The sequence below is a fragment of the Homalodisca vitripennis genome, chromosome X (assembly GCF_021130785.1).
Source record: "Homalodisca vitripennis isolate AUS2020 chromosome X, UT_GWSS_2.1, whole genome shotgun sequence".
In the NCBI taxonomy this organism is placed as follows: domain Eukaryota; kingdom Metazoa; phylum Arthropoda; class Insecta; order Hemiptera; family Cicadellidae; genus Homalodisca; species Homalodisca vitripennis.
The window spans coordinates 98,948,138-98,974,325 of NC_060215.1; the positions used below are offsets into that span (position 1 = coordinate 98,948,138).

Below are 26,188 nucleotides of genomic sequence, written 5' to 3' on the forward strand. Positions count from 1 at the left end.
TTAACTGGAAATACGACTTTTATACTGATTTTACATACTTAGGTGTGGTAGCCACTTTACTCCATACATAACAGATAATTTGGATGTCTCAGAAAACATTAAAAAATATTCTCCTTTGTAGCTGTGATGTTGGACCCAAACTAACAGGTTAGTTAGTTATACTTATAATCTTATCTCTACATTATAAGATGACAAATCCCTGAGCTATGGACGATGAAATTATTTTAATTGTGAGTCAGAGCTAGCCTTATACTTACTTAGCCACTTTCAAAACTTATTCATCGTCTGTAGTCAGTTAATCTGTTTACAGAAGCACATGGTAAAAACTGCCCGGGATAACTTACTTACTTTTTTTTCTTAAAAGTAAGCAGCCAGGGATCCTAGCAAGAGTATATCTTAAGACAATCTTCATTTCATTCATCTTAAGAATATTAAGATAGCCATGATTAGGGGTTTCATGAAGTACACATTCTTTTGAAAGTTTTAGCTTGGTAGTGATTGCACAACTGTTATGCTTAGAATAGGAGCAATCTCAACCAAAGTTAGGCTAGAATTGAATTAAAAGAATAAGTCATTTTTAGCATAAGACAGAGCATATTCACTATTAGTTTCTTTATCTCATCGAATGATTACCTTAGGGGGGGCCTTACAGATAACGAACTCAATGATTGCTTTCATACCAATGGGTCCATAATGATCACAAGTCTGACTACAACACTGAATTGATGAAATCAGTTATTTTAAGTATAAAAAAGAGAATCTCCACCATTAGACTCTTTATCTCATCGAATGCCTCTCTTGGGATTGGATTTTCAAGTAAATGACTTGATGATTGCTCTCATTCCAATGGGTCCATTACTAACCTCACACTACTTCTAAAACAGAGAGCTGCTTTCAGATAAAACTTTTAATGTAAAAGGTAACGGGTGGGATAAATTAATATTTATATATATTTAACATGTTTGATGATATTACACTATATAAAACAATAGCTAATCATAAATGTTTAATTAATGCTCACCTATATTATGAGAAAAAGATTGCGCTATTAACTCTATTTTATTAAATAAATCATAAACAATAATAATTAAATGTTGTTAAACAAATTAAATTATTTTAGCCTTATTAAAACAATGTTGTTCTTTATCTGTGACTGTTGCTACAAATACCATCATTACAGTTATATTGAACAAAGTTTTTGTTAGATAACAATATTTCACATACATTAATTTGACAATAAATAATTACTAATTGTGAACTTATTGTGAAATATTGGTTTAGTTTGGGGTTCCAGAAAGCATAAAGGAAAACCTAGGTTGTTATGGTGAAGGCCTAAGTTGTCTAGTCTGACAGATCAACAAGTTCTCTAATGTTTGAGACCTATCAGCAAAATTATTGATAATAGAACTTAAAAATATCTAAAACCCGCTATAAATCAACGTAATAGACCTTAATAATAATATATAACTAATATTGCAGCTCCAAAATACTTTCACTGTACTGCACAATAGCCTATATTGACCTAGGCTGACTAGTTACAACACATTACACATAAAACATTGAAGTTACTAAAAAAAACTAAATATCGAAATCTTAAGAGACAGTCACTGGTTTCAAAATGGTTTGATAAAGACGATCGCTCTGAGCAGAAGGCAAGTTTTATGACGTCACTACAACATCACTGTTGGGAAAGAATCAAAACAAATTTCATCATTGAAATTAGAAGTTGTTTCTGTTTGAAATAGTATGCAAATAGTGGTGGTAGTGTTGGCTTAGGTATTATATGAAATGTCAAAACGGGTACGTGTCAGGCTAACATTATAAGTCGATTGCCAGTTAAAGAATTAAGAAAAATATAAGTAAAAAATTTCATTAACAATACCTTTTACACCTAAGTGTTGCGCTACTCAATCCTGCCCTTCGATTGGGGTTACCGTCACATTACAAAACAATCTCACCACATTTAATAATAAAATATTCCGTAATATATAACACATGATCGTATTGCAAAATGTCTCCCATTCTATATAGTTTTAAAAACGACCAGTTTTATAAGTATATAAATAGTATCTAATAGGAGCAATATTTTTCAAGGTAAACATTACCAAAATAATATTAAATATTATTACTTTAGCTAGTAGTAGACACAACTATTAGTAATCTTTTAGTAAGAACTTAGCCTCTGCTATGAATATTAACCTACATTCTTCATAATTATACAAATATAAAATGTCAAATAAGTATGTTATGAAAAATATTTTTTGAACTAATTATTTTTAAATAAATGTGAGTTAAGAAATCACTTTTAAACAAACTTACTTAAAGATCAAAATAACTACATAAACTATAATAAAGAATATAGATTCGTGTAATCAAGCACACTGTACATTCACATTTTATAATTAAATTTTGATAGTTCACATCATTATGCTAATGTCCCATTTTAATTATAATGCTTTTGAAGCCATTAAAGATGAACTGATATTCAAGACTCCAAAGAATAGTTATGTTCCAGACTACAGTAAATCCACAAATTGCAGTATCCGTTTTGAAAAGACGACATGGTCCGATTTTGAGATTTCTCCTAAGGAGAATCACTGATCTCTAGGATTCAACAACTATCTGTAAGAAAAGCTTTACCGGAAGTGACCTTACTCCCGTTGTTGCTTACAAAGTGGTTTTCATGTTTGGTGCATGAAAAGGATTATAGTGCAAGAATTGAGCCCAATAACACCAGCTACCACAAAATTGCCACTAACCTACTGGAAAATATATCACCGTCTACGTATAGATTCCCAATGGCGACAATTAATGCAGGATTTACCTTAAACTACCCTTTATCCGGCAACGTCGAGCTTGACTGCTCCTTCGACGGGTGACCGCTGCCCTGTCCTTGCAAGCATTCTGCCTGCACGGTCATTGGTGGTGGTTCAAAAGTGCTCTTTAGGCTTTTTGTCCCCAGATTACGCGTTGAGAAAGGGCTTCTTGGACTTAACTTTGCATTATAAAATTAGACATCCTTTTTTATCCAGACACAGGAATTCATGGGGACACAGCGCACGCTTAACGGAGGCGACGGCACTATAGTTTCAGCCAACATTTCATAATAAAATTCTATGTCTAACAATTAGGAGCAGAGAATTTTCAGCCAAACATTACGTGTTAAGAAAACGTGTTTAAAGATAAAGTATCTCGTATATAACTTATGATTAATGTTGCATTTTCCAGTACAAGTGATACATCTAATTAATTCATTGTAAGTGAACATAAAATTATACGTCTAAACAATCAGTTACATTTTTATCATCAGCTCAATTTACACTTGGTTTACAACAGTAATCAATAGCTAGCTGTAAGAGAAAATTCTACTTGATCCTTTCCCCATACCATCTTCACACATCTACTTTTATATTCGGTTCTTTTACTTACGTGACGTTATAACCTTTCTTTCTATTTCATTAATATATACGAAAATAACCGAAAGATGTGGTATCGACATTTGAAGTAAATGATAACGGAAATTAAAACAAACAGCACTGTGTAAATACCAATAAGAAGCATCAAATTTACTTACACTGTCTTACAAATTGTAAAATTTACAAACTGAATCGGCATCTTTTTTTACATAAAATGTTCTCTAACATTTTGAGTTTCACTCAGATTTTCAAAAATTATAAAGAAATATGAATTCCATTTGTTGTTTTTCCATAAAATTTCTTGGAGTAAAATATATTCTCTTATGTAAACATAAAATTGAAATATGAAGTTCCAAAAACAACGAAAGATGTAAACGTAGATATTTAGAGTATATAATTCTTATTATATAACATTACATGAATTTTTAAAATTATAATGCCTGTAGTATTAATTTTATAAAAAAAGAAATGAGTCAATAGACGGAATTTTTCCTTTCTGCCTGTTTGTTATAAGCAAACTGTGTAACCAGTATATTTCAATATTAGCTGTAAATTGAAACGTAAAAATGTATAGTCATAAGTTTGTTTATGTTTTTATATAAACATATTCATAAATAAAAAGTATTTGTAAAGGAAAATTCAAATTTTATTACTAGCTTCAAGATTATAGTTTTGTGCCAATGCTAATATAATGCCTTATTTTGTGTTTACTTCATGTCTTTGATTGAAGCAGTGTATCCAATAAGCTTCGGGAAAACAATGTTTACGACTGCATTGTATTTAATTATATAACGGTTTTTGAAAAATCAATTAAGTACAATAATTTTCATTTTTTCAGGGTTGAAGGTGCCGTATGTGTATGGTCGGTGCTTTTGCCCAACCCCCGGTACAATATGAAACTAAGAAAGTATAAATGCATAATACTTGCTGTAATTGTTATAGTGGATTCTTAACATCCACTACAAAATATAGTCATAGATAAATTTGCATGCAAACTTATTACTATGGCATAAAGCATTCGTTGACGTGTTATGATCGAGTTGCATTCGAGTTAAACCATAAAAGATAGTGGTGTTGTTTGACTCAAGCATGTGCAATATTGTGACTTATTATGTGAATTGTAACTAATATAGAACTTTCACTGGATTCTCCTATCTCCAACTTCGGTTTGTTATATTATTGATAAGATTTGTCCATAAGCCTCTTCATAACGAGAGAATCATAATTATTATGAATAGGATAGTTGACCTTTCTCGTGAGGAATATATTAAGAATATAATATAATATTATATATAATATAATAGAATATAATATTTTATATATATATATATATATATATATATATATATATATATATATATATATATATATATATATATAAAATCAACATTTTCAACTCTGATAAAGAAACGGTGATATTTATAACACATTTAGTTATATATTGGTCATAGATTAAACGTGATAATAGTATTTATTTATCTACATAACATATAATGTATTTGGTATTTAACTTCAAAATTGTTAACTTCAGGAATAATTCTAGATTTACTTAAATATATTTGAATCGTTCATTAACTGGTGACAGTTATTCCACAGATGTGTGAGATGAGCACCACTCGTGTAGGATGTATGGTACTCTACTGTACTCTTACTCGGCATATTGAGATAAGACAAGCTACATCTCAAATGGATCTCATCTCCATTTGAATATCAGCCCAACCCTCGACAACTCCGCTCAGCGGTTCCGCGCTAGGATATTGTTCTCTCCAATACTCATCTCTTTCACATTTAGTGCAATCCCTCTCCACCCTCTACTTCTACCCTTTTCCTTTTCCTGCTATACTTATTTCTTTTCCTCAAGGATGCTATCATAAAATGGACAGCGTGTCTAAGTAGTCTAGATTGGCATTCTTAGCTGAAGTCAATTCGAATTATAAACAATCAATTATTTCCTTTAGACATGATATTCGTTTATAATAATTTATTTTAAGTTTGGAGTTTTTAAAATGTTCAGTGCTCATTCCATTCCAGTTTTTAGTGCACTAAAAGCATTTTGAATTTTTCGAAGCTATTCTTGATAAAAACAATACTTGGCAATATTGAGGAAAAATTAAAAATTATATGTACTAGTTTTTTATGTATATAATTTATTTACATACACCATTTTAATATAAGAATTTACGTACTAATATTTAAATTCTAATGGGGATATAATATTGATTGGTGATTCATGTTAGGGACTTAGACCTACCATTCTAAGAGGTTGCCTTTAGTTCACTTTATACTTTTTAATACATTATAATTGACTTTAGATGGATCTAATCCGAAGTTTGCATTTCAAGTGTTTGTAAGAACTTGAATAAGTCTTGAATAAAAACTTTAATATTAATATTGATTTGATTTTAAAATTACAAAATCATCTTATTACGTATTTTACATATTACATTATAAAGACGCATATTCAATTCAATCATATTCTCAGTTTATAGCACAAAATTGGAGATCATTTTCGATCAAGATGATTTTATAACTAAGGTAAGCTATTATATTTATTTGTTATTAGTGTGTTGTTAGTTTCACATAAATTAAGACACTAATTGTATTTTTATTTTCTAATATATTTGTATAATTTATATATTTTATTACATTCAGAATATTGATAAAATATTTATATTTAATATATTTCAGTGCATGAACGGTATAAAACCAAACCTATAAATATACTAAGCACAGTATAGTATTATTATATTTTATCATTTCCTAAAGCTATGAAAAATACACTGTTGCATTACGGTTTTATTAATCCCTGTATTGTATCAGGGAAAATAAAAACGCTAATGTGTGTGGCTTAAAGTAAAATACACATAAGAACAGTAAAGATGGTTACATTTTTACAAAAACATATATAAGTTTAGCTTACCTTTTGCTTAAAGGCGGGGCCTTCTGATCTGTGCCGAATCCTAAGCCTCTGGGGCACCCAGATATTTAGATATAAACAGTCCTCAGATATGTTGGTATTTGGATTCCACATTTCTTCCCCTTCAAATCCAGGAAAGTACTCGTACCTCTCCTGGTAGCAGGAGTTGGAGAGAGTCGTAGCGTCATAGACTCCGTGCCATGGGTCCACAGGCACGGGACGCCGGAACCGCAGTGGCCCGACTGGGGGTTTGGCGAAAGGTATGCCGGTGAACAAGTGAACCTCGCGGCCTAAAACTGTTTTAGATGTACCGCGCACCAGACCGCTCGTAGTCTCCACTATAAGCGGGTCTCCGTGCTTGGTAAATCCACCGCTCGGAGTGCTCTCGCCGGCTGTGGCCTCGTCACCCGAAAACTGCGCGTGTGCCGTATGGTCATGCGACTTGTACGCGTGCGCGTGGGCACGTCCTGCCTTGCTGTGCTCATTGAGAAAGCCGTGGCTGTGCTCGTTGCTGTGCAGACTGCGGGCCGAGGCCATGGACAGCACGAGAGACAGCAGGGACAGCCAGCAGACAGCGCGGTCCGCCATTTTCAGTGAGTCCATCGCCGGAACATTAGCCCGGAACTGAACCTGCAACACAGGTTGCTACATTAGGAGACAATAAACAATCTGGAACTTGGAAAAAATCCCAATATTTGTTAAAGAAGTATAAGACCATATCATTACTTAGTTATTCATATCACTGAAGCCTACATTCTGCTATGCAACATAGAAAACTAATTCAACTTGCTGCAAAGGACATGATTCTCCGTCTTAAAACAAGTTAACATAAGATCGTGAGATACTATCGACAAAATTGAATTCATGCGTCCAGCATTTCGCTGACATAAATCTGAAAACAAATAAGTCAAAATCTAATGTCACTGGTTATGTTTTTTGCCGCATAATGATGTACTGCTGTATTTGTGGATGTTTTAGCCTAATTATAGAAGAAAAAATCCTACAAACTTTCTTGTGTTCGTTGATAGAGGCCTTACCTGAAATGATCATATTGATAATGTCTGTGCTAAGGTTACCTCCGGCATAAGCATAAGCAATAATATACTCAAATTTGAGTAAGAAGGGTGACATTGAGGAAGCTGTGCTAAATTTAAATTAAGCGTGTTTACAGGCTTCCAAAAAGCCTGGCAAGTTGGCAAGTTATATATAGAGAGATGTGCGTATAAATGTTTAGGTTGCTGCGATGCTAACTCTGCCCTGCCTTTATATTTATGAAGTGTTCTGCATATCAAGATTTAATTTGGTTTGTGGCAGGGATATTTATTATTATGAAGCCAGGCGCCGGAACAACTTCCAACCTCAGCATCACAGATTGTCATTAAGAGATTGACATCAGACTAATGAGCATACTCACTCAAAGTATAAAAACTTTCAACCATCAATTTCAGTTCAAAACTCCTTTTGTTTTCTAAAGTGGTTTATTCTTTTGATGGATTTATGATCAACCACTAGGATTTTTGAGACATATTGGATCTAAGGTATCGTATGTGTGAAAGATTTATACAATGTAAGTCAGACTCTGTGTGAGTAGGGGTATTTTTGAGTTTTATTTTAATTGAATATGGTACATCGATTGCGATGTATTGTTATATGGTGAGAAAATACAATAAAGTTTATGAAAACAGGGAACGTTGGGGAACATGTTTCCAACATAAAGGTATAAAAATAGTTTTCTCTAATAGTTAATACCTCTAAGTTTTAATTTTTAATCAGGACGTGAAGCATTTGCTATAATTAAAATGCTAGAATATGCAATAGAAAATTTGTGGAAAATAAATTAAACTTTAGTAAGTTTGGGTTTTTTGCCTTTTTTAACATATATATTTACGCACATGATAGCTGATTTTTCAATGTGTCAAGCTAAAATTATGACCCCTAAAATATTGTACAACTCGTTTTTTAAATAATTTTGCCACTACTATTTTTTTATACCAAAATAAAAACTAGCACAGTTGATATATATATATATATATATATATATATATATATATATATATATATATATATATATATCAGTTCTTATCTTAAAATATGTCTTTTTGTAGATTTCATGAAAAAGTGTTAAACAATGCAAATTGACTCCTAGTTTATACATTATGAGTAAGCAGTTACACGAGATACTTTGTACATTGAGCCCATCACCAGAAAATCAAATAAAAGTAAGAAAGATAAGAAAATAAAAGTTATAACACAAAAATAGTCGACACGTAACGATGATGTGCACCCACCTGCTGGCAATGAGCATAATACGTGACACCATTTTTCATAAGTGACTGTTTCAGTTTTTTCGTAAAAACAGCTATGGCAATTAGGAATTTAATCGTTCAGAGAAAGTTTCCGCAAATCATAGAAAAATCATTTTAACTATAATCGTAATAAAAATACACATATGTGACTAAAAAAGCCAATTCATTACATATTTCATTGTCACTATAATTAAGTTTTCATAATATTTGGATCAAGATTACAAAACCTGTCGTATAATACTCTGGAGATAATATTTATACGTTACAAAAAGAGAATACTACATTTCGAGGATTGCAATATCCTCTTAATTAGGTGTCAAGAAACCTTAAGTCATAAGGCAGACTCCTTCTGTAATCTTGACTTAGCCACATATGAGCAAACTGAGGCTAAAATGCGGGGGCGCGAAGGTCTATTTTAGTACGATCGTCCCATTTTAAAATTAATCAAATTCAATGCATTATTTTGAAAATATCTCTAGGTACGCCAAAAATATATGCTTTTGATAACAGAAATACTAGTTTGACCGCATAAAAGTATAGCAAAGAGTTATTTTACTTAAAATATATAATAATTTATAGTATAATTTATCTATCAATAAAAAAATAAAGGATGCAGAAAACTCTCCTACACAACAATATAATTGTCCGTAATTACTGGTATAGTAAATTTTTTTGCTACGTAAAATAAAGACCTGCGCTGCACGATAATTATATGCAATTAAAACCCCAGTTTCCTGTGTATTTAAGATATTGGCATAGTGTTTTTCTAAGTTTCGTATCAAATCGTTTTGCTTTGGGTGTACCATAGCTCACTGTAGCATGTTATTGCTGGCTTCATGTCAATAGTGTTATTTTCTTGTTCACGTGGTAAAACGAAATGCTTTTACTATTCAATGTATCAATTGAAGTTAACTAAAGAAAAATTTTGTAATATTTCTATATACATATTTATATGTAATCTGGTATTTTAAAACAAACGCCTGGTAATTCCTTCTGGCTGTAATGTCATATGTCTAATTTGCTTTATAAATTTGAGTCACTTTCCTGTTTTAAAAACTTCCGACTGAATAACTGAAGTTCATATAATATGTGTGTATGCATTTTATGCTGTATCGTATTTATACTTCTAAAACTTTATTTTATAATCGGTCGTTGTGTAAGCATCATAAACTTTTTGATAAGTTGCTATGCTATATAAAATCACAATACTTAACTTTCTAGTAAAACAAGAAACTCATCAAAGTTGTTGAAACTACGCCTACTAGTTTGTACAATGTTCAAACTGTTTTCTGTAAAGTTAGTGTCAGTAAACCAATCAGAAACGTCTATATAGAATTAGTAATCTTGCATGTAACGTTTCAGTAATTACCGAGTTCAGTAATTATTCATTAATGTTAATGGTTCAATCTGTGTCATTTCCCGCTCACCACCCTCCAGCCATAACGGTGTAATATCAGCAAAAATGTATGCCACTAAAAAGACACAATGGCCTCGTTTTCAAGATTAATTCATTTATAACGTGTTCATTTCAATACCGCTTTTATATTTCTTAGTAATTCAAAATTAAACATATTTTTTTGTTACACAATTATTTAAAGAATGAAAAATAAAATTAAAATTATTTACAGTTACAAAATCATTATCTTCCGATAACGGGACAAACTGTGTAAATTGTAGCCTGTCAAACACTTAATTTTGTTCTGTTATGGACTACTAACCTGATCTATGTTTAAATGTATATTCTATAAATTATAAAGAAAGGCTATTTAATTTGTATTGGAAGAATATTTTTGCTTGTTTTTTGAGAAATATATTTTAGTATTGCAAACTATATTTGTTCAGATGTGACCAGCCAAAAAATGACAGAGAGGACCATCTAGTCCACAGTCAGGTACATAGGAGGGACAATTCTATATGCACCTCCTTTTGCAGCCAAAACATTTGCCAAAATTACACACCTATAAAGCAATCAAGTGTGAGAACTTGCTAAAAGTGCCTTTATCAAAGTAAAAACTGTCGGCTCGACTACCAACCTTAACTTAGTGGCCCAAATGTTAGCCCCTCTGTAACAGGAAAGCTGTGTTTCGCCTTTCTGTGTTTCTTACAGATATACTGGGGCACGGCCTTCGAGACAAGATCCATAAAGAAGCATTCAATTCATTTATCTCGCAGATTTTCTGTTAGCCACAGCCTATGCTACAAACCCGTAAGAACTTGCCAATTCAAAAACTATTTGATCCTCTCGTAGAGGCTCGTTATGAACTCTCTTAATCCACATAGCACTCTCGAATTTGTCAAAACTGAGACAGGTAGCAAGGGAAATGTTTGTATTGTTGCAGGTATTAATGGCATCCTGTATAGCAGTGCGAAGCGAACTCGCCTAAGACGATTACATCCGCCAAATAAAGGGGCTAAACTACTATACATGAAAAAGACTGAAACCACTGACATTCTACTGATAGTGCTATAGTTAGTTAGCTGAATATAATAAATCATTTACTCGGCTGGAATTTTTAGCAATGAAATCCTACACTCAATCTAAAGAGTGTCAGGAAATCCACTAGAGCCCAGAATAAAGTTAAACGGAATTGCTACAACGAAAAGACTACTTCCACTAGCCAATTGTTGTGCCATCAGTCTAGGTGCAGACGAGAGAGGAAACCTGGCGGTAAAACCTACTCACAAATCTCCGGATCTCCGCAAAACTCGATCATCGCAGTCACAAAAAGTAAGTTTTTGATAATGGCCACAACACACAGTACCTCTCGGCTGTTCATATATTTCCTGTATAAACTATAAATTTCAGTATATTTTTATGAAATCTGCCACGTTTTGAGGCGTTAGAAACAGAACGTTGTTTTCCAAACGCGAAATTACATCAATTGATAATAATAGAAGCTGCTTTCACAGCCTTTCAAGTCCCCTTACCTAAGCTATTATCCTAGAATTCGCTACCTATTTTCCACAAAGAATGTGTAAACCAACTTTGCTCTACTGCGAGCAAAAGATAACGGACAATACATGGAGAATATTTATACACGCATTCCATGCAGGTGACATTGGTGAAGTTGAAAAGTGTGTGGAAGTTCTAAAGGAACCACTTATTCCTGGAAGGACCCATAAAACCATAAGCTGACCATTCGCAAGTTAAAAATATATGACATCAACAAACGTTAAACAGAAAGTCTAAATGTTATGATTATTGTGTTTTCATTCTGCTGTTATATTATTTTGTATAGTGCATATTTTTAGAGTATATATAATATTTTTCAGGTAGTTCACTTCAGTAACTTGAATGTACAATATGTTTTATTTCATTTTCTATTATAAACTGGAAGACAAGTGATTTAATTTTGGCTATCACTATTGTTCACCTAAAAGCAAAATTTTGGAAAAACTTAGTTACAATTCTGTATTCCTTAGTACTAGAATAATAATTTATATTACTGCATATCCAAAATTATTATCTAAAAGGTTGCAATCAACATATCCTCTTAATCATTTAATTAGCTAATCTGTAACTTGTGTCATGAAATTCTGATCAATAAAATATAATATAATAGATAAACGCTTCTTACATGATAGTTAGTTTGATTTATTTTAAAATTTGGCTTAAGCTCAAAACAATTGTTTTATAAGTTTAAAACTAATTAGCTGATTTACATACTTTTAAATAATTAATACAACACATACTTAAGTATTAATACAATTAATACTTTTATATACATGTTCTAAAATAATATATAAAACACGTTGTTAAGCTTTGTCAAGTCAATTCAATGAGACCTACACTACATAATATTGTCCAAACTAATTTACAATCTGAGACACATCCTGCTTGTCCAGTATAACAACTGAAATATTAGAAAAATAAATTGGAGATTAGTTAGGTAATAATATTATATAACAGATTTTATTATGCTGGCTAGGATAAAGTCACTTTATATATTTTGAAGTAATATTTGTTTAAAAAAACTTAATAAAAATTATTATAAAGCAATAAAAGTCAGCTAATGAATAAATATTTGATTTTGAAAAAAAAGTTGACTAGAAAATATTGTTATGATAAAAAGAATATTATTTGATAAACATAACTCCGAGTCCTTTAACTATTTCTGTCAATTCCTGTTCCTATGATATTGATATAGGGAGGGATTTCAGTTGAAAATTTAGATTTTGGCGCATCCAATTTCGGGTTGAAATTGCTACAAATGTTTACCAAAAAGACCTAGTCAAATTTAATGTTTCATTTTTCTTTGGGTTGTCATACAAAACAAATATAAATGTTTCTTCCGTCCACTAAACACAAATGTTATTTATTACTCATATAATTCCACAAATCATTATAAAAAAAATAAAGTTATAAAACATGGACAAATACAAGTAGTATTTATTTCTTTAATGTTAGAAGTTGAACTCAATATATTAGACTGATTGGATATTTTTCTTAGTTGAAATATTTCTTTACTTAAAATATACTCTAACAAAATACGGCTGGATGGTTTATAAATATGTATCCAAGCTGGCCGATCCAGTCACGTGGTCTGCCTCCTTCGTGTCGATTGCAGAAGTATATGTGGCCTTGACAGATTACTGAAGCCCCCCATTGGTATCTTCAGATAATACACGCTGTGCTTCATAACCACACACATCATTTCACTGTATTTCACCGACCTTGTATTTGTGTTCCACTTTCGAGGTTAGTTTAACATGACACATCATCTTTATAAGACGATAAGTATTAAACATATTTTTATTTAAAATAGGGGCTAATTCAGAACGGCTAATTTTAACGTTGCTAACATTTACACAAAAATAATAACTATAATATCATCCATCCGATTGGCTAAAACGTATTACAATTAGTATAAAGATGTATTCAGTAATATACCATACGTTATCTAACTCTAGCATACATTTTTAGTGTTACGATAGTGATTAATTGTAACATTATTAATAAATAATTAACAATTTATTGTAGTTGTTAAATGGAAGCACTCATTCATTCCTTACAAAGACTACAACTAATCACCTTTTTTACTGCTACAGCCAACTAGTAAACTTCTCAAAAGACAAATACACAAAGAGTATTAAGACGTTGACCACCAAAGCTTTGAAACACACATATATCCAAATATAAGTAAGTCTACATGAATATAATCAAATTGATTTTATACTAAATCTGATAGCTTCCACTTTTCAATTCAAAAACCAAGCAATCATGAAAATTGAAGAATACAGAAACTCTCACGCACTGGAAAAGCATAGTTCGTATTTAGCTGTTTACATAGTTTCTTATTTGTAATTCTTTGTTTATTTGTTCTATTTACTATATAAGTTTATGTATATGTATATGTGATGCTTATTTATTAATTGGTAATGAATTAAATGTTTTGGATGTTGTTATTAATTATATTTAATTTTTATCTTAATTATTACTATTTATGTATTGTTGTTTTAATTGGGATAATGCAGTGATATTTGTCTTGTTATATATGAGGTTTTGCACACACTAAAATAGGTAAAATTAGTCACTATAGTAGTTCGTTGCTGTACAAATGGTATTCACCGTTGGAAGAATAGATAAATAAACAAAGGTCATATCTTACGTTACTATATTTTAAGATTTTCTATTTTGATATTTTAGCCCTGTATGGAATTTTTTTTATAATTTTAAAAAGTCTTGTGGCTTTTTGAAACACAGTACTTGATGGTGTAATGAAATCCATTATTTATAAGAATAAGTACTGAAAATAAGCATGTATGTATGTATACAACAAAAGCACATGCATCTATTTATTTAAACATATATAAACAGATCAAACAATAATATATAGTAAATTATCTACCATACTGTTGAATAAATAACCTATCAAAATATAAATAAACAAAAACAACAAACGCCAGCGAACAGCAAAAAAGAAAAAAGCTACCTAAAAGTTTAAACCTTTGAGTCTATACCAACTATAGATTTATACGTGTCAGCTATGGTTGTCACTCTCTGGTTGTCTCCTCCCCACCTCGCTACAGCAGTTGATACTTAAAATGAAAGCTGCAAACAGACTCGGGCGACGAGATTTTAAAACATAATATATAAATTACTGTTGCAACAAATCGCAATTAAACATTTTTTCCTGATTACTGTATTTATCATTACAGATCGTAATTTCCATTTCCTTTTTTTGAAATTCGTTGTCGGTGATGTGCTATTCCAAGACGTCCATTGGGTTGCCCAAATTTAAGATACCCAACGGTTTTGCTGTACAAAGTGTAGGTTCAACTGGAAGGTATAAACCAGCCAGAAGTGAACCCCCAGGGGATTTTTAGCTTTTAATCTACAAATAAAAATTTTAAAACCACTGTTCTATCGATGTTTAATACATTTCACGAAATTTATCTCTCTAAGGATTACGGATAAAATTAATAATATACTCGAACCCTAGCGGTTCTATGAGCAATCAAGATAGCATCGTTACTATTAAAAGTTTCATGTTGCTTTCCAAACAATTAAACATTTTGGATAATTTATGTTAACAACAATTAACTATTTATATTTATCAATACAAATATCTTTAAATGCATTCCGTTACTAACAGCCACAACTCATCTAATGATGTTAGACTCCAGCATATAAATAGAACATATGTGTTGTGTCAAGCTTTTTGGGTATTCATGTGAACAAAACAAGTTTGATTTTGTACACATATCCTCATATTAATCGCAAATAAAATTAACATTCAATTGAACTACTATTTGCTTTCTTATCAAATCTCAGCAAGCCAATGGTTAAATCAATCAATCAAAACTAATATGTTGTAAAAACACAGGGTATAACGCAAAAAACAAAGAAAAATAATACTCTCCTCAAAGACAGCTTCTGTATAGTTATAGCTGCTGTTTGTAGGAGCTATTAAAAGTAAAGCTATTTACTGTGTGAACGTCAATAAAATGTTGAGCTTCAGGTATGAGAAGTAGGATTGAGCTGAAGTTATTATTTTTAGAAACTACGTGTAACAACTTTTCCCGTTATTGCTTCTTTTAGAACCATCTTGCCTCGTGTAGCACTTCAGTATTTATATATGTCATTAAAATTGTCTTGGATCTTTGTTCTCTTTCTACGAACGAAATTCAAACCATTAAAATAACTTCGTCTGCATTGGTTCAAGATCGCGTCCCTAATTGTCTACTAAAAGCTATTATTGAACTGTTCTTCTACGAATTTGTGTTTCTTCATCGAGCGTTTGTAACAGGATAATCGTTATTGATATCTTTAGTTATCAACAAAACGATTTATGGAATCCCACAACTAGAGCATCTAGCATACATTTGACTCTTCAAATTTCTTCCTGTTTATACCTTGGCAGTAAAACTTACACTGTGTACTGAACAAACGATATTGTCATTTACACATCGGCAACCCAAAGAAAGTCCAGGAGTGGCACATTACTAACCGCAAATATCCAGATATTTGAGTAAACGATCGGCTTCATCGACTGGTATACAGAATCTAAAAATATCTTAGCAATCTTGGATGTGATAGATTCAAATCTTCTGCAATATAAAACCACTAGTGGGCTGGAACAGAGAAAGTTCTTCTTCCGATTGCACTACTGGATCTCGGCAGGAGACAGATCCAATACTCCACCCTTACCCATCCTAACTATTTAGTCTCACCGGAAGCCGCCCAGAATATCTTATACGTTTAAGTGTAACAGATATTTCTTCAGCTTCTGGTCTGAGTGAACAAAACTTACTCTTGAGTCATAAACTCTGAAATGATTACATATGTATGAACGGTTCAGTCAGGCATTTCTGACAAAATAGTAGGATTGCTTTATACTTTATGTAAACTTCTATTATTTTGTATTAAATCAAAGTGCAAGTATAAGAGTCAAATAACCTTTTCCTACATTGTATCCTCCATATGTCAGCTCTATCTTCGTTATATATTATAACAGTTCGTATATAATGTTTAAGGCCGGGATTACTTTATAGACAAAGGGAGTTTTGGCAAAAAGTATCTGCGTAAAGTTTTGTAACTGGAATGAAAAAGGTTTAGAAAGAGGTCGTCTAACACGGAAACCTTAATACTCTGCTCGAACTCGCTTAGTTTTTTGTCGGTTTGGACTATTCTTTTCTTATGAATCTTTAATACGTGAAAAATACGATCACTGTATTGCAAAGATATATCCTGAATTAATAAAAACAATACGTATATATACATACCTTCAAAATGAGAAGTTACTGAGTGGTGCTTGAAATTTACAACTTTAGCTGCTCCATTATGTTACTTATCTTTAGGTTGTAAGTAGTTATTTCTGATATATAAAACTTTAAATTGGCCTTCATTTTTTACTGGGTTAAGATAGAGCATAGCTCTAGTAATTTGAAGTTCTTGAGTTACCTCAAAATCACCCATTTTGGCTTTATAAACAAAGTAGTAATTATGCACAAAAAGATTTAAAGAGTTTGTTTTTTCTTAATTGAGCCGATACAATATTAACACGAGGTCTCCAGAACTTTTATTAACCCTGAATAGTTCATCTGTATTTTATTTTGTGTGGAATAAAAATTAGAGTATCATGATTACATATTGTGACCATAAAGTGGAATACATTGAATAGAATTGAATGTTTAAAAAATTAGCGCCTATCAAAAATTTTGCATTAATCTCCTAATTTTTTATTCTTTCTTAATAAAATACTCCTTTTCTTCAAGATTGTTACATGTTAGCTTGGTGGTATGATGTTCGATTTCGTTTTTATAAACTCCATAGGCTAAATTTTATTAATTTGCTAGACTGTTTAAACAATTTTGCTAAAACCCTTTAAATTCAGTTTTCAGTTGATATTTTTAAGTATCTATATAAGTTTCTACAAACATTAAAGAAGAATATTTAAAAGCTGTCAGCCACATGATTAAGTTAGTATCAAAACCCGCCATTTCCAAAAATTATGTTTTCCAATAATAAAATGATATTTGTTAATATATTTTCATAATTTGTCGCTAAGAAATGTTAAAAAAAATTGGAAATGTTTTGTAAAAAAGTAAGTTTGTTGTGGTGGGTCTCGTTGTTACAGTTTTTGCCACTTTACAAAAAAATATGCAAGTGGATGTGGGGGGGTTTGATTCTAGGTGCCTCAAAACACCAATACAATATTCAAACACCATTTACTTTCTGTAGTTCATAAATAAAATAATTGCACTAGACCTTTTCAGAAACATCGCATGTTACTTGATGGGACAAGTACGGTCATAAGCCGTCCATGTTTAATTTCTCAACTTCATGTTCCTTTTTATCAAGAGCTAAACACCTGGAGTAATTACATTTTTACTGCGTATAAAGCATACATTAATACTTAACCCAGGAGTTTTTTAATTTTATCTAAAATAATGTTTATTTAGCTTGCGATAAAATAATTTAATAAACTTTAAGAAATAAGAGATTTTTTCATCTTATTTCTTGGACTATAGTTTTATGTTTGTTAGGATGTGTTTATATAAGTACACAAAGCACAGAGAAACATTCATTAAGCTTGCTCAAGTACTTCATGAGAACGTGAATTTAAGTTTGTAAAATAGCAACTTTTGGTAAATTACAACATAAATAAAAATAAATTTAACAATTGATCTTCTATAAATAATTAAAAACAACTTACTTTTACGACATTACATTACTATAATCTGGTTCTTTTTTACTATCGTCATCAAATTAGCTTCTTTCTTATCATCATTGTTATTTTCCTTGCCTAACATGTCTCTTCTGTAGATGCTGTTTCTGTGGATCCGGTTGTTGACAACAGTCTATATCTATATAGTTATAGTTAATCTATATATCTATAGTCTATATCTCGATTGTCTTCATAGAACGTTAGAAAAGCATCAAATGTTTAAAATGTTAACGTTTGTATACCAACAAAATAAATTTAGTGATTCATGACCATAACATACCATTCATGAACATTCTGCGTGAAACAATGAAGAAACCTTTTTAATAGATCTGATTTTAAATGGAGGCCCATTGACCTCTACACAGCTTGGTCTAGAGAGTTTTTGTGCTCAAAGATAGTATTTTCTCTCTGATACTCGTCTTGACTGAACAGTCATCAAGTCACCATATTTTCCGTGCTTAGATAGTGCAGACATGTTACTAAACTGCTCAAAGATATATATATATATATATATATATATATATATATATATATATATATATATATATATATAGATCAGCTCCAGGATAATTGGGGATAACATATATATATATATATATATATATATATAAAACAGTAAAAGAAAAAACTTCATATAATCCTTATACAATATTTCGATGAATGTCGTTCTCAAAAAGGCTATAAATAAATATACATACATACATATATATATATATATATATATATATATATATATATATATATATATATATGTATGTATACTCATATGTACAAAATTGGTCGTCCACGGACCATGTATCCGATATAACGGTTCCCGCCAGTGTAGAGCATTTATGCTAAAATAAAGTGTTGTATAGCAGATCTTGGCTTTCTAAATACATAAAATATCTTTACTGTCGGTCCAAGTTGTATATTGATCAGAGGGAAGTTTCTTTCACATAAAGTAGTTTTAAGTTATCGAAAATAGTTTGGAAAGTGTCGATGGTTTGAAAATATCCCTGAAGTTGTTTTAGAAATCTATTTGTGATATAGAACAAATTATTATACTGGAGCTGATTTTTATCATGTATAAGATGGAGCTTACATGTAGCTATTTCCCTGAATGGATGGAGATATGATGTAGTGGCGTGACATTGATCGAGGAGCGTAATTTATGGGAAACCGTCCGTCTTTTCATGCCCTACTGTACTGATGCAACAAGTGGCCCAGAAATAGCAAACCGGTAGTTGTAGCAATAAATAAAACTATACTAAAGCAGGCTTGCGTATTTCTCGAATATGCCAGGTGAATTCTAACCTTATATTGTTACTGGAATATGAGCTGCTTTATCCGTAAAATATCTCACATGAGTTCTTCAACCACCCCCCACCAGCCCATCAATGCATTTTAAAAATTAATGACATACTGTTTAGTGGGACGATTAACATTAATATATGATATATATAAAAATGGAGTAACGACAGTAATAAAAAATGAATAGATTAACCAGTTTATGCTCCACGTTCCCACGAATAGGAGGAAGTAAATATTGTTAACAATTCTAAACATACTTAAAAAAGGTTTTCAAAATATTTTACAGACTTTTAATTTTTTTGCTTCTTGTCACAGAATTGCAAGGGAAAATTAAATGTTTTGAAAACAACAACAAAATTCAACGTTTCTTAAAACATACATCAGATATGTTTACTAAGCAAAACTATACATTAGCGTACCATCTATCAAATAACGTTTCACCATGGCATTAAAAACGGAAAAGAGGCTTATTTTTAAAAATATGTACATTTTTCAAACCAATTTTATCAGTAAAGTTTTTACTCTGGTATTCATATGTTTTATATTTATTTCATTCGCCTAAAACTTCTAGAGGGATTAGTGTGACGTATCGCACAGCAATGGAATTAGTGGAAAAATAATACTTGGCATTTCAAAACTCAAGAAACATTCTTCTTTATATATTTTATATAAAAATCAAACATTTTGGCTGTCCCGTTTCTTATGTTAAGGGGCATTTAGTCTAAACCAATGATAAACAAGTAAATTGTAGGGATATTTTGTATTAGACAGCCCAAAAACGATGTTTCCGTTGATTCTCATCCAATCTGGACAGAAAGTTAGGGATTTCTATTTCATGATATATTATGAGGTAATAACCACCCAGTCCCACGAACCAAATTCAGTAAAACAGACCTAACCTAAAAACCTTTGGTGTGGCTAGCTAGATATAACCAGCTCATATTATTGGCATTGTTCTAAAAAAATGTAGACATTATATTTTACGGAATGAAACTCAATAATAATTTCAACATTTTAACTTTAGAGTAGAGGTTTTACGTCAAGTGACGTTTAAATTTATTTAAGTAAAATAAGGTATCACAGAAAAATATTTCAGGAATTAATATGAAGGAATACAATCATGTTGTGTATCAAGTGTATTGACGAGAAAGTTTGTATTTTAACAATGAATTCCAGTCTTTCTAAAACTAGGCGAAACATCTTTACTAATGAGTCGATTAAATATAACATTTGTGCACTGTATGAGGACGATGTCTATCTATCGGATGTTTTCGAATTCACTATTTCAATGTAAACTATATGGCTAACATTTAATTGCTTCCTCTGATAGTCAACCATAATAAATAAAAAAATCCGTAATTATATGGGTACCTAATTCAATTTAGTTTTGACATTGTCAACTAATGGAATGTAAACCATTAATATTGCTCCTAACTCGCACCACCTAAAGTAGCAGAAAATTCCAAAACATTTCAAAGTATATGTTGAGAGGGAAAAAATCTATACATTTATTAAATTTCAAAACACATTACAATTTTAAAAATGTATATGATTTTTAATATAATTGTACAATTTAAGTTGCAGAATTTTCTTGAGTAAATCTTGAGTAAACACCTCCAGGAATATTTCAAGTATTTTATAGAACGCCGTTGTGATATTATATCCACATTGACCATCGATTTACTTCAAAATTAAAGACTGGAAGGGGCAACAGATACATACCCGAATATTTCTTCTTTAACAGATACTCGGTCTCAAGAAGATATTTTAAAAAAGATAATTTTTCTTGTTATGAGGGCAGCAGACTATATTAGGGATATTAAAAACTAACTTTGATTAAAACTAGTTGTTTTTGTAACTTTTTAAAATAAAATCAGAACAAAAAGTTCAGCCTGCTACGTTAAAAATATTTATAGCAACATATCTGGGTGGTATCAATACGCTTTTTTCAAAATGGTACACATTTAATAATAAGTAACCTAATTAAAAGGCGGAAATTAAAAAAACTAGGCGGAGAACTATTTAGAATTAGTATTACAAAATAATACTAATGTCTCTGAGCTAAATAAAAATCTTTGCACTCTGAAAATGAAACCATCTCATGAAATAGTTGCTGAGTATACAAATGAAACAAGGAAAGTTATAAATATGTCAGCAAGAATGGATATACATGAGATCGATGTCGATCGTTTAAGGTTGAGCTTTCATTAAAGTTGACCTGATGGCACATTTAGAGTGCTTACTAGTAGTCGAGCTGAACTGTTTGTTGAGTTTACAATAGAAACAAGGAAGGTGATAAATAAGTCAGCAAGAATGGATGTACCATGAGATCGATGTCAATCGTTAAAGGTTGAGCTTTCAATAATGTTGACCTTGTCACATATAGAGCGCTCACTAGCAGTCGAGCTGAACTGTTTGTGTCATGCGACATAAGATTTATAAAAGAGCGTTCAATTTACTGCTTTAATCTTTCAATAACGAAATAAGAGTTTTCAATTACAATTGGCGAGTTCTCTCCCGTTATAACTGTTTCATGTTTGTTACAACACGAATTTCAAGTTCTATCAACTAAAAAGCAAATAGTACCAGATAGTAAATCCATACAATCATAATTTAAACACAGATCAGAAAAAACAAAACTTCACATAAACCGGCAACATGCCCAACCTCATATAACCCACTTTGGGTCAATTATTGTCAGAATTATTGACAGCTACGTCCGTCACATCGCTGCACTGGTAAGCAACATGACCGCCCCTGGGACCTCAGTTGACGTCGTGTGCCTGTCCGCTAGCGGCCGTGCTACTAGTGTCCTAAACTTGGGACAAATATCACCTTGATCCAGAACCCGCTACGAGGTTTTGATTGTTACCATGAATGACCAGCAAAAGATGGTGGGCAAACAGTAAAATAATTACCCTTGTCTGTAGATAAACGTCACAGTCCGATCAGACACCGAGATCGGCCCAGCAATTCCACTTCAACTTCTTGAAACGCAACCAAACCATTCGACAGCAAACTGAAGTACGGAAAATTGCACGCAACACCCGAGTCGTAAACTTTAATGATATCGGCCGGATACGTTCAGCGTCTTTCAATGCTGGACAAGTGACTACTGGCTAGGATGATCGTGGACAGCTTCGTATTATTGGGACCTGCCCCTACCTGGGATGACTCTTCGTGGTCTATCATCCTATCGACGCCTGCTGCTACCCTCGAGGAATTAGCTGTTACACCTAGGCAGTCTTCTAGTCAGAAGCGTATCATGTACCGGGCGGGATATGTGACAAATTTGGACAGTGAGATAAGTAAACAAGTGACTTTTTTTATCAAAAAGGAGAGGCCGATCCCCTTTTAAGCCTTACTCTGTCTGTCCTGATGAGCCACTGGCCTGTGCGGGGATATTATCATACAGAATAAGGGAGAGATTCGACACAGTATAAGGTCGATGGTACTGATAAAAAGTGCTACAGTCAAAAACAGATTTGAACCTGCGCTATCTCTCTCAGACCCAAAGTCCAATGTCTCAGACCGCTCTGCCATCGGCACCTCCAAATGGCCATCAGCGGACATATGAGATCATGAATTAGTCAATATGTTATATAAAAATTAACCAAAGACGTATTCCTTTGCCAGTGAAAAATGCATGACGGAAAACAAAAATATTCCTCCAAACATTGTAATTGTGAGTCAAAGCAAGTATTATTTATAGTGGTCATCCGATCAATGTCATGTAAACAATGTACAGTACACTCAATTTTCAACTGACTATCAACGATGCATGAAAACCTCATGGTTTTATCGATATAAACTTTCAATCATAAGATTATAAGTCTCCATTACATGGCGATGAGCACTGTGTCATTCTTCTTGTCAGTATTTGTGTTGGAAAACAGTTGAAGGGAACATAAATGAATTAAATATAATGACGGTTTGAAATTTCAAGAGAAATAAAGTCATCAACTTATTTGAGGTGGTATCTCTGAGTTCAAAATGGTCAATGAATTATAAAGTGTCTTAGCCCACGAATTTTTACTTTTGGAGAATTCTGAATAACTTTTCCACAGTTGTAAGTAAGAATATTCCAAATAATTCGCCCGTTTGGAACTGGTCATCACTATATTGACTGTGATCCAATCCATCATTTCCGCAGACAAGGTGAAAGCCAAAGAGCGGACCCAAAGTCCATTAATTAGTAGATTACAACACATCAAACAACATAATGACATCAGTCTTTAATCCAATTAAACAGTATTTAAAGTCTAGGATTAAATTCACTAAGAAGAAGTTATCTAATGTTTGCAGGTCAGTTATAACAAACAATTATATATATATAATAAGATAGTTAATATCATTCATACGATGGGACTGGAGAGAGTGCATTATATTTTAATATAAAATGCACATGTCAAATACTTTATATGTAAAGCCTTTGGTAGCAAACTAGTCCTAATGAAGACTGAACTGCATTCCTGTTATGATAAGAAGTGCTTATCTGCCGATCAGAAAGAAACTTAGAACTGCCATCTAATGATACGTCTGTGTCGTTTTCAGTTGATTTTAAAGTGAGCTTTCTTGGTTTGTATTTCTCACCAAAACTTCAATTAAGTCAGTTTCTTATAAACTGTGTTAGTGTTTCATTTCTGATATTGATTTTTTATTATATTGTAGCTTTCCAATCATAACCCATATCTACATTAAATTGCTATTATTTTATTCTTTCAGAGAGATATTCCTGTAATATGAAGCCCACCTCAAAGGGCCTATTGTAAGAATGAAAATTTTCAGAAAGTGGTAAACACATCTATGAAAAAATGTCCCAACAAATACGCTGCAAAGTTTGTTGCACTCACAGAAACATCACAATACATCAGAATTGTTGCGAAGGACCATGGTCTATCATACGTAACGACACAAAAAATTAATAGATTAATAAATAACTTTAAACATTGATGTCTACATAAGTTCAAATCAGATGACCAAGATCAGGACTTACACCTTTTGTAAAGACATAGAGTACCGGTACCTTAAATCCACATTTTTTCAAAAGGGTATATTTTAATGATTAATGCTCTTTATCCTTTAACGCTTACTGCGGCAGGTATAAGTGCTGTTACTGGTTTCTAGAAAACCTGCGCGAATATCACCAAGCTCATAACCAGTACAAGTTGAATTTTCTCGTGAATCTGGGCAGGAATTTTTAATACTCACGTTAACGGTCCTACTTATTTTACAAAAATCAAACACTGTAATTTTTTCAAGAAATCATGTACTGTTCACTTAGGAAAAGTTGAAGAAACTTTTGAATTCACTTACACATTTAAGGTTTTTGAGCGGATTTCGGAATGTACGGATACTATTAATACTCAGATTAGGTAAGGCTAGGTATTCAATGAAGTGAGATATCTAGCTATATCTCAGATTCAGTAATGTTAGGCTTACAAAAACCGAAGCTTACTAAGCTAGGTAAACTGTTTGTGACTCAATATGATCGGTGATCCCTTGAACAAACATGGTTTTCAGTGGCGTATCAATCCAGGTAGTAGGAAGATTAAGCCAAAAATGTTAAGGAATGTGTAGACGGAATTTATTAACCGATTATACTGCTGCTCGGATCATACGCATTCTAAAGTCTAACTGGAGGAATCAAAAACCCCAAAAATTACATTTTTTGAGTGCATTAAAAAATAATTTGGAAATACTCCGGTCCACCATTTTGTACACACTATCTTGCCAGATTAAAAACGTTCAAGTAAATTTAAATTTTAAGCTTTGATGTATATTAATGTGAATAACGTTACTTTACCAGGAATAAATCTGAATTTTGAATTTGAGATCTATTTGGATAGGTTTTTTGCTTGGAAAAGTTTTATTTTAGTCTCTCTCGCTAGAAATGCGGCAACACAGTTGATTACAACCGCGAGATTTGAATTATGGCTTGCTTTCAATATTTCAATACGTAGGCTCTATTAAACTAAAAACATACAACAAGTTTCATATTTTATCTGCGACTGTTCAAAAGTTAGCAAGTGAAGACTTTATGTGCACCCTGTATGTAATGATATTACGTCTCAGCCTTATTTTCTTCAGAAAATATAAACTTTTAACTATCGTGTATACTTATATTTCTTCAATATAATTCTTCTGCAAATTATTAATGCCCTTGATAATTAACTTAAAATATTTTTCTAAATATATTTTATTAAATTTTGATTAGTAGTGGTACTTGACTTTAGCACTCCACAGCATATGACGAAAATGGCTACTCCTTTCTTTTACTTCAACTTCTTGGTAAAACCATGGATTCCTTCTGTATTCTATTCCTTCAGGTGTAGATATTTTGTTAGAACGTGGTTCGGGTCCAGTTTGGACAATTGTAGCTTTTTGTCTTTCTCTCGGTTTTTGTATATACATAACTTCTTCTCCAGGATGAATGTGGGTAAGTGTTGTTTAATCCTGTTATCGTGTACAAACTGTTATCGTTTATAATATATTGTAGACGTTGACTAACACCAGTGGCTAATTTTAGAAGTAATTCTGTAGATAAAAGTAGATTTCGTGTCCTACGACTGAGTCTCTAAGCTA

The 26,188-nt window shown here is 31.9% G+C and overlaps 1 protein-coding gene across 1 annotated transcript in view; it reads right to left on the reverse strand.

The window, feature by feature from the left end:
• Positions 1 to 26,188, reverse strand: part of LOC124369736 (acetylcholinesterase-like) — a 232,858-nt gene that overhangs the window by 169,760 nt on the left and 36,910 nt on the right. The window contains exon 2 of the mRNA XM_046827802.1: positions 6,337 to 6,963. Within this exon, the coding sequence (XP_046683758.1) occupies positions 6,337 to 6,936 (600 nt within the window). The 5' untranslated portion in view covers positions 6,937 to 6,963. The remainder of the gene's footprint in view (positions 1 to 6,336; positions 6,964 to 26,188) is intronic.